Source organism: Megalobrama amblycephala, linkage group LG7, assembly GCF_018812025.1.
Source record: "Megalobrama amblycephala isolate DHTTF-2021 linkage group LG7, ASM1881202v1, whole genome shotgun sequence".
NCBI lineage: Eukaryota > Metazoa > Chordata > Actinopteri > Cypriniformes > Xenocyprididae > Megalobrama > Megalobrama amblycephala.
The window spans coordinates 35567677-35585427 of NC_063050.1; the positions used below are offsets into that span (position 1 = coordinate 35567677).

At 36.3% G+C, this 17751-nt stretch overlaps 1 protein-coding gene across 1 annotated transcript in view; it reads left to right on the forward strand.

Annotated features, from left to right (window-relative positions):
- LOC125273155 (radixin-like) overlaps positions 1 to 17751 on the forward strand; it is a 211798-nt gene that overhangs the window by 120252 nt on the left and 73795 nt on the right. The window contains exons 7-8 of the mRNA XM_048198419.1: positions 5004 to 5134; positions 6703 to 6863. Of these exons, the coding sequence (XP_048054376.1) occupies positions 5004 to 5134; positions 6703 to 6863 (292 nt within the window). The remainder of the gene's footprint in view (positions 1 to 5003; positions 5135 to 6702; positions 6864 to 17751) is intronic.

Here is a 17751-nt window from a genome sequence, read left to right on the forward strand (position 1 = left end):
CTCATAACTTGTACAGAAAAGCAGATAAGCCTAGAATATGAACGCAACACGTTTAATTAATGTTAAGCATTTTCCTCCCATAAATGAGGATTAATGTAAGACAGTGACATTAAAAGACCAAACTTAGTCAACACTATACTAATAAAGAATACTATAGAATATTGTTTTGTGCAGAATTTGATCTTTGATCACTTAATAGGCTACATTAAGCGACGTTAAGCTTTTTCTTTGGGCCTATAGCGGTTTTCTATGCGAGGAAAACGTGTAATTAAACGAATTGCGATTATATTCTGGGCTCATCTGCTTTGCTGTACATGTATGGTATATTAGTATGATGTTTACTTGGTTTGGTCATTTAATATCTGTCTTGTTCTATGGGAGGAAAATTCAAATTCTGGGCTCAACTGCTTTTCTGTAGTATATTTTATTAGTATGATGTTTAGCTACTAAGTTTGGTCTGTTAATATCACTTAGTACATTGAGCGTTTTAATGTCCACTGTCGCCTAAGTGTAATAGGCTTGCTGAGTGCATTCAGTCGCCCCAGCTTCACCCCAACCTGGCACGTTAATCGCTGCAGATGTGTCTATTTACAACATGATTTTACTGCATTGAGTATTGTAGCCAAGCACATGCTTTACTGTTATATAATGAAAATAATGGCCAATCAAAATTGTTTGTTAAACTCAGCTCAATATCCCTCAAAACATTGAATTAGTTTCTTTTTAGTGCCAGCTTAATAAGTCCTATGCACACAAATCCAAAAGCGTAGTAGACACATTGTAATTTAAAGATTTGAAAGACTGACTTTTCCTACTTTAGTGCATAAAGTGCTTAACTTTATAAGCCAATAAGTGCTTATCTACCGCCATCTACTGGTTATAGTGTTAGCCTATTTTTCGTGTCTTTATTTTTAAATAAAAGTGTTTGTTTTCAATCAAATGTTGGATTTCCTACATCTTGAAACTTTCAGTTTTACAAATGGGGACAATCTCTGAAGGATGAATAAATATTTTTTTTGTCATCATATTCAAAATAACATTTGAAGTGCTGGAATGCCCAATTACATTGTGTTTCTTATTTAAAATTTCCCAATATCTTCAAGTCTGAATTGTAATCAATAAAACTGGTTCATTGGTAAATTAGGTAATTGTTACAACTGCATTAAAATATAAACGCCGCATTTTTGTTTAGTGTCGATAAAGGGGTACTTGAGCCTTATTGATGGAGTTGTAGGGGTACTTGAGGCTAAAAAGGTTGGGAACCACTGGTTTAGATAATTTAATCTGTAAGTAAATAAACTATATCATAGAAAAAAAATTATTAATAAAATCAACCCTTTATGCTGGGTAGAATTAGCCCAACCTGTGTTCTGTCCTATGTTTACCCAGCCCTTGGGCAAAAAACAACCCGAAATTTACACATGAAAATGTGAAAGGAGAATGTAAGTGTGTAAGAGAGTAGAAATGTATGTGTGTGAAAGGAGAATATATGTATGTGAGAGTAGAAATGTATGTATGTGAAAGGATAATGTATGTATTTGAGAGAGTAGAAATGTATGTGTGTGAGAGTAGAAATGTATGTATGTGAAAGAAGAACGTATGTGTGTGAAAGGAGAATGTAAGTGTGTGTGAGAATAGAAATGTATGTATGTGAAAGGAGAATGTATGTATGTAAAAGGAGAATGTATGTATGTGAGAGTAAAAGTGTATGTGTGTGTGAAAGGAGAATGTATGTGTGTGAGAGTAGAAATGTATGTATGTGAAAGAAGAATGTATGTGTGTGAAAGGAGAATGTAAGTGTGTGAGAGAGTAGAAATGTATGTATGTGAAAGGAGAATGTATGTATGTAAAAGGAGAATGTATGTATGTGAGAGTAAAAGTGTATGTGTGTGTGAAAGGAGAATGTATGTGTGTGAGAGTAAAATGTATGTGTGTGAAAGGAGAATGTGTATGTGTGTGAAAGGAGAATGTATGTGTGTGAGAGTAGAATGAATGTGTGTGAAAGGAGAATGTATGTGTGTGAGAGTAAAAATGTATGTATGTGAAAGGAGAATGTATGTGTGTGAGAGTGCCAGAATGAATTATGGCTTGTACGGCCCCTCATAGAAAGACGTTACAGCTTGTAAACAATGTCATAACGTCACATTTAGGCTAACGTTACCTCAGTACAAACATATTCAGTGACCATAAACTCATTAGTCAGCTAGAAAAATGAACTCTAGAGAGGAGCATTTAGCTAAATATATGCACCATATTACATTATAATTTTTAATATTCTTAAATAGCCTATATAGCCTAATGCATGTTTGAATAAATCTGTCAAGTTGACAGCCACCATTTAAATGTTTTATATTTCAAAAAACTAATTGGAGTAGAAATTATTTTAAAGTGAGCTATTATAACTTTATTATTACAAAAAATTCCTTAAGTGTAGTTTAAGTTTGTATGCAAATGAGTATGTAACTGATGTATATTTTACAGCATTAGTTGAGATTTTTTTTCTTGAGGAAATTTGCCATATACTGACCTGATATGCAGTATATCCAAAATAACTGATACTGAATCGAATTTCAAGTTAGTGAATTGAAATGCATAAATATGATGACAGACTGGCAGGAAATGGTGCAAAGCAGTCCAAACGGTGATATTGTGATATACTGATAATCCTCATATTTCTATTATTGGTACACTCTAAAAATGCTGGGTTAAAAGCAACCCAAGTTGGGTTGAGAATAGACAGACCCAACCATTGGGTTGTTTTAACCCAGCACTTGGGTTGTTTGCCCAACATGCTGGGCAGTTTTATTTAACTCAACTATTGTTTAAAAATGACTGTGGCTGGCCAAAATGAACCCAAAATAGGTTGGAAATTAAAAATCAGACAATTACTAGAGGCAACAATAATAATCAAAAGGTGATAATTTATTAATAAACAATTTAATAAATGTTTATCGTTGAATTATTATATTTTAAACAATTTATTATATTCGCAAAATATTTTGGGTTCATTTTGGGTTTGTCCATTTTCAACCCAACTTGGGTTGTTTTTAACCCAGCATTTTGTAATAATAGTTGCAACTTTAACTCTAAAATGTGCATTGAAACTTGCCAGCTGATAAAACCTATGATCCAGAGACCATATTCATATACCATCTAAGGCTAAATGTAGATCTTAACTGGCTGAGTTAGATGGTGATTGACACTAAACAGTAGAAAATCAGTCCAGAGCTGTTGTCATTGGCTGTTAAAGTCTTGTGTTGATTATAATAAATTGACATGTTGATAACACACACATAAGCAGTCTTTCAGAATGCCCTCAATTACATTTAGCCTAGATCAGATACATACTATAAGCATTAGCGGGTGTGGTGGTGCTTATGGGGGTGCGTGAGTATAAGGTTGTGAGGGAAAAATCACAGTATACTCACTACAAAAAGCTTGTAATACTATTTTTGAACAGTAAATGAGGATTAGCAGCAGGGAACTGTGTCAGAATGGCATGTCGATATTGTTTTCGGTACATAGTCAAGCATTCAACACTTTATGAATTAATATCGTACAGAATACGGGCCGATTTGACCATATGAATGTTTTGGTGCTGCATACAAACATGTGCCATAAACCACCACACACAAACTCAAAAAGGAGATATCAAGCCGAAATCTCGCTCTCCGTTTGTTAAAGAAAATAAAATAAAGTTTGTTAACTGTTAGACTACAACTCACCTCCCAATAGCAGCACTTTTCTCCGGTTCTTTCAGGATCACGTAGGCCATTAGATTAGCCAGTTGTCGTCGCCATCACGGTCAGGCTGCGATGTCACTTGATTGAACTGGTCAGAATCCCCAAGATTGAGCGATGTATTGCGCTTTCAGTGTTTTATTAAATAAATTATACATTGCGACATTATACTTCACCTGAGTGACTGGGCGAGGGGATTCAGACGACGACCGTTACGTCAGCAACTCTGATTGGCTGAAGGCAGTGAGCAACAAAATCTGATTGATCACAGACCAAGTTTAAGAGACATTTGAATTCCGATAAGTTTAACCACTCAACATATTTTTTCGCATGTAACATTACTTGTGCTGCTGGTGTGTTGTTTAATATAGATTTGTGTGTACGATTGTAAAATGATTCTGCCAGTGTAAACTTAATAAACATTTACACATATTTGGAAATGGTATTGGTTACACTGCATATACTAAATGGGCTTAATGCATTCATACTGAAATAAATAGCACAAGTAATATAATGAATTCTAAGGATGAAGAAGTAAACTTAAAAAATATACTGAAATTTAACATTAGATACACTACAACTTCAGGATATTAAATAATGTATTTTTAAAATATACTTTTAGTGCATTGTTACAATGATCATTTTCAGCACACTGTTAAAATTTACCTCACATATATTTTTATAAAGTGCAAATAAATACACTTAAAAAATAAACTGAACTTACACTTCAAGTATATTTTTCTAAAATATATTTTTTAGAAAATATACTAAAATACAATTATTTTAAAGTGTGTTAAAAGTTGTATTCTGAAAATGGACTCCTATTCCCATAATCCTCCTGTTCTCCACACCTGCACTCACTTCCCTCGTCTTCTCCCCATCATCACCGATCATCTTCACCTGGACTTCCTCGTTTTCACTCCCTATATATTTGGACTCACTCCCTTCACTCCTTGTCTGTTCTGAATGTTGTATAGTGTGTATGTTAGCTTCTGTTCCGAGTTTATTCATTAAATACCTTTCATTGTGGATATCCGCTTACGCTTCGTCTCTACTGCAACATATACACCTAACACTAATATACTTTTTATATATTTAAAGGTAGTACATTTTTTCTTAGTATATTTGCAATGTACTATAGAAAATGGGAATATATTTAAAATACAATAAAGCATACTTTTTTTTTCACTAGGGATCAGACAGTCATTTTAAGGTTTTGTTGTATAAATTAAATTTGACTCCATCCTTCTCTGTCCCCATCAGAGCTCAGCTTGAGAATGAGAAGAAGAAACGAGAGCACGCAGAAAAGGAGAAGGAGAGAATAGAGCGAGAGAAGGATGAGTTAATCGAGAGACTGAGACAGATTGAGGAACAGACGATAAAGGCACAAAAAGGTACAAACGTATCTGGACTTCACTCATAGTTGATCCCACCTTCTCTTTCCCGCTAATGACAGGAAGTAGAATACCTTACTTTTAGTGGATCTCAAATGGTTTTGCTTCAGGGCTCAAATTTTAAATGTGATGACTAACAAAGTACCAAAATTGTTTATCGCACAATAATAAATACGTTTTTTACAGTAAACTGCATAGCAATAGCAATAATTCTGCATTTTAAAAGTTCATAATCCCATTTATTTTCCTCTCCTATGCTATTATTTTTAACTTTCTTAGAAATGTGTTATATTCCAAGCTGAGAGCATCTGTATTTCCGAACCTTATGCACACATGTCAGAAGCTAAATTACTTTCTCCACATTAGTGAAAGGTGATACTAACTAAACCTACATCTCTTGCCTCTCGTAGGGTTGTCTTCTGAGGAAGGTAATTTTCTTAAACCAGAAAATACCACTTTTGTAGGCATTTTGTAGTACCATGCCAGTGTTTAAGATTTTTCATGTTGCCTATTAATGTTGTCCTCATAGATTTCCCGCTCAGTGTACTGATGTAGATTTATTCATCTCAAGATTATGGTAATAATTTTGGAGAATAAAGAGAGGTGTGAAGATGAGGTGAAATAATGCTAATTTCTGCTACATTCTGATTTATCTAACCAAGTATGAGTTATACTCTATGGGGCGGTTTCCCGGACAGAGATTAAGCCTAGTCCTAGAATAAAATGGCCCTTTAAACCAGATTAACAGAAATCTGCTTTCTCTGACATGGTTTAAAATAGTCCTAGACTTAGTCTAGTCCAGAGTTTAATAAACTGATTTCCTGGAGGAAGACTAGAGCTACTCCAGGACTAAACTGAGGTTTAAATTAAACCTACCAGGACGCAGGTTTAACTTCAGATTAACGTGGTGTATCACATGTATTACTTGGATATATATATATATATATATATATATATATATATATATAGTTGTTTTTTGGGGTTAATAGTTGTTGTTTTTTTGTTTTTTTTTTGTTTTTTTGGGGGGGGGGGGGTTGGTGCTATTCACTTTATTTAAACTGTTAAAATTTATTTTGATTTAACACCATTGTTTTTGGTTCAAATGTCATTGCATCATGTTAAATTAACTTGAAATGGTTACTAAAACTCACCTGATGGTTTTTATTTTGAAATAACATGTTTCAGTCAAGTAACCCAATCAAACAGGACTTTCACTTCCCATCATGTTTTGCACGGGGCTGAATTGGGAGAGGGGGGGTTGGTTGCAGTCCATTGTTTTCCTTGGATTTGCTTCTCAGTTCCATGCAATTTTAAGCTTTTCTTGGTTCATTCCATGATTTACAGGCAACCTCTCTCATGCTAATTCAGATTAGCACAGTTGGTTTTAAATTAATCTAGTGTATTTTAATTCAGGACTCCATAGTCCTGGTTTTAGTAATCTGTACTTAATCTGTGTTTCAGAAAGCTATTTTTTAAACCACGATTAACTATTCCAGATTAAGGCCTATCCTGGCTTAATTTAAACCCTGTCCGGGAAACCACCCCTATGTGTGTCTGTGTTTGTCTAGAGCTGGAGGAGCAAACACGCAGAGCTCTAGAGCTTGAACAGGAGCGAAAGAAAGCAAAGGAGGAGGCAGAGAGGCTGGAGAAAGAGAAACAGGCAGCTGAGGAGGCCAAAGCAGTACTGACCAAACAGGCAGCTGACCAGATGAAGAACCAGGAACAACTGGTATGTATTTCTACTTGGGCATGGTTACATGAACAATTAAGAAATGTTTGTGGAGATCTTTGAGTTGCAACAAGTAATTAATAAAATAGTTTATAAAAAAAAAAAAAAAAATCAAATATAGCTGCAATCAGCGATTACAGGCCCAAGGCCCAGCACCACACAAAAAATAAAATTATAAAAATTTAATAAATAAAGTAAACTGGAGAAGTTTTGACATGCCCTGACATTTGTGTTTTTTTCAGGTGTTCATAAACATATTAATGACACAAGTGTCATTACACTGTATTCAGCACAAATTAGGCTACAATAATGTGATGAACATGTATGTACATGTTTGTGTTTTTGAAGGAATAATGTTTATGCATGGTTATTGAAAAAACAAAAAACTTAAGTCACTGAAATAAGGCAGAAAAAAGTATATTAAATTTGTGTTCACAAGACTTCTGGGTATTGGAGGTTGTAGACTAGAGTTTTTGCTTCAAAATTATGTAAAATATTATGCTTCCTACTCCTTCATATAAAACAATATATTGATTTTGTTTTTGTAAGACACTATTTGGCAAGAAACACAGTATGCGTGGAGGCGTGAATCATCATGAATAGTGGGTGATTATCACCTGATAAGACAAAAGAATCGCATAATAATGACCTGAAATGGCTTGCATAATAATGAGCTCTTTCAGTCAGGTAGGCTGTGAAAAAACCCTCTGTTATCATGTCTCAAGCTCATCATGGTGTATATCAAACATACAGAAAAAACAACAATACTGTGAAATATTATTACAATTTAAAATAATGGTATTCTGTTATATACTTTAAAATATTATGTATTTCTCTGATGCAAAGTGTCTGAACAATTATGTTACTTCTGTGGCATTTTATATAGGCTTTTAGCTTAAAAGCATGCACATTTGGAGAAATATTGATGGATTCTCATATGTTTATGTCAGTTTTCTATACAGAGGAGTAATATTTATTCAATATTTATTGTCATCACTATGAGCGCTGGATACTGTGTTTTCAATTCATACTTGCAGGCGGAGGGCGCTCTGTGCACATTTAATCTAAATTAACAAATAAATCTAAAGAAGAACAGGAACCAGGAACAGATAAACACTTTTCAAGACAATAAATACAGGATTGAGATGATGTATGCATGTATTGCTTCAGAATTTGCCTCAGAATAGCGCTCGCTCTGTGGGCGTGGCTGCATTAGCGGATAATGAGCTGAATCACGGGCGTCTGACATGTGTCTCTTTTCATACAGATTACATAAACACAGAATGTTTGTTTTCGATTTGACTTACACGATTTAAAACCTGACATTTCAACGTTTCTTTAGACATAAGTCTAATTTTTTTGTGATTAGTATTCACTAAGTTACAGTTCATTTTCTGAGAACTATCAGATTGGACTTCGTTCAGAGGGAGACGAGAGATCACGCATCATGTTAGTTTTCTTTATTTTACAAAAAGCACAACATTTTGTTTTTACTCTGAGTGTACACAAATAAAAGAAGACATTCTATAGTTTCAATTGATATATTACTTATGTCTCTATGACAAAAAATGATGGAGTATTTTAAGTCTGTTTTGCTGCAATGTGAAAAAAATCCTGCAAAACGCGCCGGCGCGTTACCCGACTCCAGAGAGTTAATTTAATCCCTTGCCATGGCAACACCATTCGAGATATCCTATATTTTCCCTGTCTTAGCATCATGTTCGAAAAAAGTTTGGTGTGAATCGTATAAACCGCCAAGGAGTAGTCATTTAAAAATTCAGAGCCTGATTTTTCAAAAAAATCCACATTCAAACCAAAATAGCTGACTTTCTGTTGGTCTGAGTGTAAATTAGAAATTAGGCTTCATGAGAACAATATATGTACTGAGATTGGTTACTGGTTAAAACTAACCATGATTTCAGACTGCGTTCAAGGGGGCGCCGTAGAGCCCCCCTGCCACGTCCGTGTACCAGCTTTGGCCCAGCCTTAAGAATTTTGACCATGTTAAGGGCCCAAAAGCCACAAAAACCCTGATGAAAAATAAGAAATAAAGCTGCAAGCAGCGATGATGGGCCCAAGCCCAGGGAAACTGTGCACAATGGGCAATATGCATTTAAACTGGGTAAATTAAAAATAATTATGTCAAGATATGAGACTCTTCCTGTTTCCCTTTTTGTCATTACTTTAATTGCTCGCCATGGCAACACCATTTGAGGCATCCAGTATCCATTCACAATTTAGTATCTTCAGTGTCTTGGCATCATGTTAAAAAAGTTTGGTGTGAATCATATAAATTTGCTAGGAGTAGTAGTTTAAAATTCAGACCCCCCCCCCCCCCCACACACACACACTTTTGTCAAAAGGTGGTGCTACCCCAAAAAAATATGCCATGGCAACAGTATTTACGATATCAAATTTTCCTTTTAATGGGCTACATTTGGCCTGTCTCTGACGAAGTCTGAAGCATATCAGGTAAAAATAAGAGGGTGATTTCAAAGCATTTTTGAAAGTGATACACTTCCTGCTGCCAGTTGGTGGCGCTATGACTATGACTCACAATAGCCACATCCATGTGATCGGTCTCCTACAATGAACACACAGCTGAAATTATCAGAAGTTATAAATCACTTTCTGTTTCCCTTTTCTCGCCATGAATTTGTTTCAGTGCCACAGATGCAGTTCTAGGGTGCACTGTAGAGCCCCATGTACCAGCTTTGGCCCGGCCCTAATGGCCGCGGATTAAGTGCCCCAAAAGACCCTGAAACCCTGAAAAAAAAAAAAAAACTTTAAGAGAACATTAGGACTTTCACCCTTTTAGGGCTTGGACCCTAAAAATCATAAGAAATCATAACCAAGCCCCGGTGGCACCTCCACCCCGGTGGCTTCAGTGTAACTGTGCAATATGCATTTAAACTGGGTAAATGTAAAAGACTTAATCAAGATATTAGACTCTTCCTGTTTCCCTTTTAGTCGTTATTTGAATTGCTTGCCATGGCAATACCATTTAAGATATCCAATATCTGTTCACAATTTAACATCTTCAATGTCATGTCACCACGTTTAGTGAGTTTGGTGTGAATCGTATGTTGGTGGCACTATGAATTTGATTCACAATAGTCACATTCATGTGATCGACCTCCTACAAAGAACATGCACCTGAAGTTTCATCCAAATCAGTCAATGTAGGAACAAGTTATAACATTTACTGTTTCCCGTTTCTCTCCATAAATTTGTTTCAACGCCACGACCAAACGGTTCTAGATATCAAAAATATGCTCACAATTTAGCATGCTTAATATCTTGACTTCATGCTGACCGAGTTTGGAGGTGATCATAAATGTAAAAGAACTATGTCAAAGTAGTTTGAATACGCCACATTTACTGCTGCCAGCTGGTGCCACTATGACTGTGAACCACAACAGCTTCATCCATAAGAACATGTAAAATTAGATGAATTTCATGTCATTAGATGTTATAGGTCACTTTGAAATGAGTGCAAAGTTATCTTTTGCAGCTCAAAATTTTGCAAATCTAAATCCAGTGCAAATCTAAGTCCAGTATTTAAAGGGGGGGTATAATGGTATTTCATGCATTCTGACTTATTTACACTGTTAAAGAGTTGGATTATCATGCTAAACATGGCCAAAGTTGCAAAACATGAGTTGGACATATGACAAAGTATTTCTGTGCCAAAAATACTCTTCCAAATCCTCACAAACTTCGGGGTTTTTTTCTCCGAGTATGGGCCTGAGTGACGTAAACGGGAGCGGAATTCCTTGTAACGGCACTTCTCCCGGAAGGTCGCGTGCGCACACATTGACCAGAGAGAGAGCAAGAGCATGCCCATCAACGTGCGTTCGGCTTTACGGAAGTTGTCGGCAGAGCTGCACAGGTCACAGGACTTCACAAAATTAACGTCACCAAAGAAGTGTGTTTTTGGTTGTGAGGGAAAGATAACCTTGCTTCCCAAAGAACCCAGCGTTAAATGAGTTGAGAGTTTTGTTCTCACGCAATACATTGATGCGCTCTCGACATTTGTTAATAAAATAATCATAGAAACTGATAGTTATTGGTTAAAATGAATGTAGAATATGTTGTGTTTTCCAAGCCCTCAGGATCGGGGCTTATGGTTTCATAAACAAGGCCCAGTTCTACACTGGATTTACAGATCTTTTGAAACTAAAAGATGGAGTGGTCACAGCAATAATGATCCCGGTCATGAGTCGGAACAGCAGGTGGTGAGTAAAACTGCTTCAAATGTCTGTTTTGTTGGCAATAGGCGCCTAAGTGTATATAATGTAAACAACACGAACGTAGTGAATTTATAAATTCATTATTCATCGTTCACTCTAGGCTATATTCATTATAGTGATTCAAAAGTTATCCATGGATAACGCGATGGAGTATTGCATGTGTTTAAATATGTTTGTTTAGCTGACCATTGATAGCTTGCAGCAAATCTCTACGCAAAAGCTGCACGTGCTTGTGACAGCTCACAATGACATGCCTCCAGACGCTCTGCTGTTTTCAGAAAGACTTGGTACAGCATTTGTATCTTTTATAAATGTGATAAAACTAAAGACTTTTCAGTGATATGAAGGATGCTATACTACTCTATAGGTACTTAAGATTAACATGAGATTGGCAGAAACTGTGTGTGATACCCCCCATAAGGATTTTTTTATAAACCATTAAAAGTGTCACTGACACCCACACATAGTGACAGAGTGAGATTTAAGAACCAGTCTCCAACTGACTACTTAGTTGAGTCAGATGATTCAATAACATTTTAAACAATAAGAATAAAATCTATACTGTGACAGAAATTAGTCTTTGATAATCTCTTAATATATACAGTGGGTATGGAAAGTATTCAGACCCACTTAAATTTTTCACTCTTTGTTATATTGCAGCCATTTGCTAAAATCATTTAAGTTCATTTTTTTTTTCCTCATTAATGTACACACAGCACCCCAGAAAAACACAGAATTGTTGACATTTTTTGCAGATTTATTAAAAAAGAAAAACTGAAATATCACATGGTCCTAAGTATTCAGACCCTTTGCTCAGTATTTAGTAGAAGCACCTTTTTGATCTAATACAGCCAAGAGTCTTTTTGGGAAAGATGCAACAAGTTTTTCACACCTGGATTTGCGGATCCTCTGCCATTCCTTCTTGCAGATCCTCTCCAGTTCTGTCAGGTTAGATGGTAAACGTTGGTGGACAGCCATTTTTAGGTCTCTCCAGAGATGCTCAATTGGGTTTAAGTCAGGGCTCTGGCTGGGCCATTCAAGAACAGTTGTTGTGAAGCCACTCCTTCGTTATTTTAGCTGTGTGCTTAGGGTCATTGTCTTGTTGGAAGGTAAACCTTCGACCCAGTCTGAGGTCCTGAGCACTCTGGAGGTTTTCATCCAGGATATCCCTGTACTTGGCCGCATTCATCTTTCCCTCGATTGCAACCAGTCGTCCTGTCCCTGCAGCTGAAAAACACCCCCACAGCATGATACCGCCACCACCATGCTTCACTGTTGGGACTGTATTGGGCAGGTGATGAGCAGTGCCTGGTTTTCTCCACACATACTGCTTAGAATTAAGGCCAAAAAGTTCTATCTTGGTCTCATCAGACCAGAGAATCTTATTTCTCACCATCTTGGAGTCCTTCAGGTGTTTTTTAGCAAACTCCATGCAGGCTTTCATGTGTCTTGCACTGAGGAGAGGTTTCCGTCAGGCCACTCTGCCATAAAGCCCCGACTGGTGGAGGGCTGCAGTGATGGTTGACTTTCTACAACTTTCTCCCATCTCCCGACTGCATCTCTGGAGCTCAGCCACAGTGATCTTTGGGTTCTTCTTTACCTCTCTCACCAAGGCTCTTCTCCCCCGATAGCGCAGTTTGGCCGGACGGCCAGCTCTAGGAAGGGTTCTGGTCGTCTCAAACGTCTTCCATTAAAGGATTATGGAGGCCACTGTGCTCTTAGGAACCTTAAGTGCAGCAGAAATGTTTTTGTAACCTTGGCCAGATCTGTGCCTTACCACAGTTCTGTCTCTGAGCTCTTCAGGCAGTTCCTTTGACCTCATGATTCTCATTTGCTCTGACATGCACGGTGAGCTGTAAGGTCTTATATAGACAGGTGTGTGGCTTTCCTAATTAAGTCCAATCAGTATAATCAAACACAGCTGGACTCAAATGAAGGTGTAGAACCATCTCAAGGATGATCAGAAGATATGGACAGCACCAGAGTTAAATATATGAGTGTCACAGCAAATGGTCTGAGTACTTAGGACCATGTGATATTTCAGTTTTTCTTTTTTTAATAAATCTGCAAAAATGTCAACAATTCTGTGTTTTTCTGTCAATATGGGGTGCTGTGTGTACATTAATGAGGAAAAAAATGAACTTAAATGATTTTAGCAAATGGCTGCAATATAACAAAGAGTGAAAAGTTTAAGGGGCCTGAATACTTTCCGTACCCACTGTACATTCAAATGTAATACTGACTAAAAGCATTTAAAGCAAAGTTATCATTAGCAGTTAAAAATCTTAAACGTTCAGATGAATTTATCTTAAGGTCTTTTATTAACCAAATTATTAAACAAATTATATAAAAGTATATAGTCCGTGAACTACAAATGAACTGGTTCTATGCCTTTATTTTGTTATACAAATTTATAGAAGAGAAGGGCTAAGAGATTTCCTATCCTATAATGCAGACAAAAGGAATGAAAGGGTTAAACCTGCGAGACTGTAAAACACACACACACACACACACACACACACACACACACACACACACACACACACACACAGAGAGAGAGAGAGAGAGAGAGAGACTGTTTTATCAGTAGGTTGCCTCAGAAGATTCAACATTTTAAATGAAAAATAAAATCTACTCTGTGTCAGAAATTAGTCTTTGATAGTCTAAATATATGCATCCAAATAGAATACCCACTAAATATAATTATACCTAAAGTAGTGTTTTCAACAAAAAGTGTTGTCAAAGTTTCTCAACCCTGTTTAAAAATAGGTATATTCTGCCCTCTAGTGCTTATTCTATATATAACATTTGAATATTATTTGAATTATTTTAACCAAAGAGCATTTATTGGCCTAATTTTAACTTACACATACTTCTTGAATTTAAAAAATAAATTAAAATGTGTTTATTTATAATATTTGTATTATTATTTATTGAAATAAAGGATGTATAATTCAGTGGTTGGTAAATATGAGACTTTTCTTGTTTCCCTTTTTGTTCTTACTTTAGATCCTTGCCATAGCAACACCATTCAAGATTTACTATAATCGTTTGCAATTTAGCATCTTCAGTGTCTTGTCATCTTGTTCAGAAAGGTTGGTGGTGATTTGCATGAATCCCCTAAGAGGAGAATGATTATTCAAAATATCTACATTCAAACCAAAATAGCTGACAGTTGTCTGGCTTAACAATATATGTACCGAGTTTGGTGACTGTAGGTAAAACTAACAACCCCCTCCCCCCACTTTTTTTCAAAAGGTGGTGCTATAGAGGCCCTCCTCCCCATCTGTTTCTACGGTTTTGCCCATGTCTACTGGACGACATCGCTGGTGTGTGTTGAGTTTCATGCAATTGGAAGCATGCTAAGAGTCTCAAAAGCATCCAAAACAAATATTAAAGTTTGATGTGTTGCCATGGCAACAGTGTTTGAGATATCATAGTTCTTTTCGCAGGTCTACATTCTGATGAAGTTTGAAGCAAATCGGGTAAAAATAAGAGGATGATCTCAAAGCATTTTGAAAGCGGCACACTTCCTGCTGCCAGTTGGTGGTGCTATAAATTTGTCTCACAATAGTCACATCCATGTGATCAGCCTCCTTCAATGAACATACAGCTGAAATTTCATCAAAATCAGGTTATGTATGAAAAATGTATAACACACTTCCTATTTCCCTTTTCTCGCCATAAATTCGTTGTCTCACCACGGCCAAACTATTCGAGATATCGAAAATCCGCTGAAATTTTACATCCTCATGACTTAATGCTAACTGATTTTGGTGGTGATCGGATTAATCGCCTAGGAGGAGTATATCAAATTCCAAAGCATGCATTTTTCAAACAACCCATAATAGCTGACTTCCTGTTGAGCTGGCGTATAACTTAGAGCACGAAAGTTGTCAGGCCCGATGAGGTCTGTATGTGTACCGAGTTTCATACTAATACATACAAGTGTGTTTGATATACAGTACAGTCCAAAAGTTTGGAACCACTAAGATTTTTAATGTTTTTAAAAGAAGTTTCGTCTGCTCACCAAGGCTACATTTATTTAATTAAAAATACAGTAAAAAACAGTAATATTGTGAAATATTGTTACAATTTAAAATAACTGTTTTCTATTTGAATATATTTCACAAAGTAGTTTATTCCTGTGATGGCAAAGCTGAGTTTTCAGCATCATTACTCCAGTCTTCAGTATCACATGATCCTTCAGAAATCATTCTAATATGCTGATCTGCTGCTCAAGAAACATTTAATGTGTACAATTGTACAAAATATTTGTGTACAATATTTTTTTTCAGGATCATTTGATGAATAGAAAGTTCAAAAGAACAGTGTTTATCTGAAATCTAATCTTTTGTAACATTATAAATGTATTTACTGCCACTTTTGATTGATTTAATGCATCCTTGCTGAATAAAAGTATTAATTTCTTTAATTTCTTTTCAAAAAAATAAAAATTAAAATTCTTACTGACCCCAAACTTTTGAACGGTAGTGTATAATGCTACAGAAGCTTTGTATTTCAGATAAATGCTGTTCTTTTGAACTTTCTATTCATCAAGGAATCCTGAAAAAAAAAGTACACAACTGTTTTCAACATTGAAAGTAATCATAAATGTTTATTGAGCAGCAAATCAGCATATTAGAATGATTTCTGAAGGATCATGTGACACTGAAGACTGGAGTAACGATGCTTAAAATTCAGCTTTGCATCACAGGAATAAATGACTTTGTCAAATATATTTAAATAGTACACAGTTATTTTAAATTGTAATAATATTTCACAATATTACTGTTTTTTACTGTATTTTTAATTAAATAAATGTAGCCTTGGTGAGCAGATGAAACTTCTTTTAAAAACATTAAAAATCGTAGTGGTTCCAAACTTTTGGACTGTACTGTATGGCCAAGTTTTCAGACCCCATTCAAGGGGGCGCTGTCGAGCCCCCCTGCTACGCCCAGGTACCAGCCTCTGCGGTATCCTAATGGCTGCAGATTCCAATGTGTGTGCCAATTTTCAAGAGATTTTGAGCATGATAAGGCCCCTAAAATCCCCAGGAGGTTAGAAAAAAATAAATAATAATAATCCTTAGGGGATCAATAGGGCCCTGCGTCACCAGTGGCTTGGGCCCTAAATATAGCTGCAAGCAGTGATGATGGGCCCAAGCCCTGGTGCCATCGCCACCCCGGTGGCTTCAGAGCAACAGTGCATGGTGTGTAATAAGCATTTAAAGCAAGTAAATGTAAAAGAATTATATCAAAGTTGTTCGAATATGCAACATTTACTGCAGCAAGCTTGTGCCACTATGACTGTGAACTACAATAGCCACATCCATGAGATCATTTAATTTTAAATGAATTTCATGTCATAGGATGTCATAGATCACTTTGAAATGACTGCAAAGTTATCCTTTGCAGCTCAAAATTTTGTAGGTCCAGTATTTAGTATTTCTCTTAAGTTATATATATATATATATATATATATGTATGTATGTATGTATGTATGTGTATGTATGTATGTATATATTATCACGTTATTGAAATAAGTTGCAAAAAAAATGTTGACTTTAGGGCTGTGACGGTGGCAAACTTTTACTACCGCGGTGGTAAATCACCAACAACCGCCGGTGTTGCGGTGGTGGGGTCCGAAGGGGGGGGGGGGGGGGGGGGGGGGGGTTGGGTTATATATATATATATATATATATATAACGAAGACACAGGCGAAGTTTCATCAAAATCAATTAATGTACGCAGGAGTTATAACACTTTGTTTCCCTTTTCTTGCTATAAATTCGTTGGGGAGGGGGGGGGGGGGTTTATATATATATATATAACGAAGACACAGGCGAAGTTTCATCAAAATCAATTAATGTACGCAGGAGTTATAACACTTTGTTTCCCTTTTCTTGCTATAAATTCGTTGCCTCTCCACGGCCAAACCGTTTGAGATATCCAACATCTCTTTGGTACAGAGCTAATGAATGTAAGTTAGAAAATTGTCCGGCTTGATGAGAACAATATGTGTACCGAGTTTGGTGACTGTACGGAAAACGAACCCCCCACTTTTGTCAAAAGGTGGCGCTACACTGAGCTCCTCCACCTCGCCCATTTCTATGGCTTTGTCCATGCCTACAGGTTGACAATATTGATGTGTGTGTCGAGTTTCATGCAATTTGAAGCATGTTAAAAGCCTCAAAAACAAGAATATTATTACAGTTTGACTTGTTGCCATGGCAATAATATTTAAAATATATCAAAAATCCTGTCACAGGTCTACATCTGCTGTGTATTGACATTACACTGATGAAGTTTGAAGCAAATCAGGTAAAATTAACAGAGTGAACTCAATGGATTTTGAAAGTGACACACTTCTTGCTGCCAGTTGGTGGCACTATAACTTTGACTCACAATAGTCACATCCATGTGATTGGGCTCCTACAGCGAACACACAGCTGAAGTTTCATAAACATCAATCAATGTATGCAGACATTATAACACATTTCCTGTTTCCCTTTTCTCGCCATAAATTTGTTGCCTTGCCACGGCCAAACCGTTCAAGATATCAAAAATCCGCTGGCAATTTAGCATCATCAATGTCTTGACTTCATGCTGACCGAGTTTGGTGGTGATCGGATT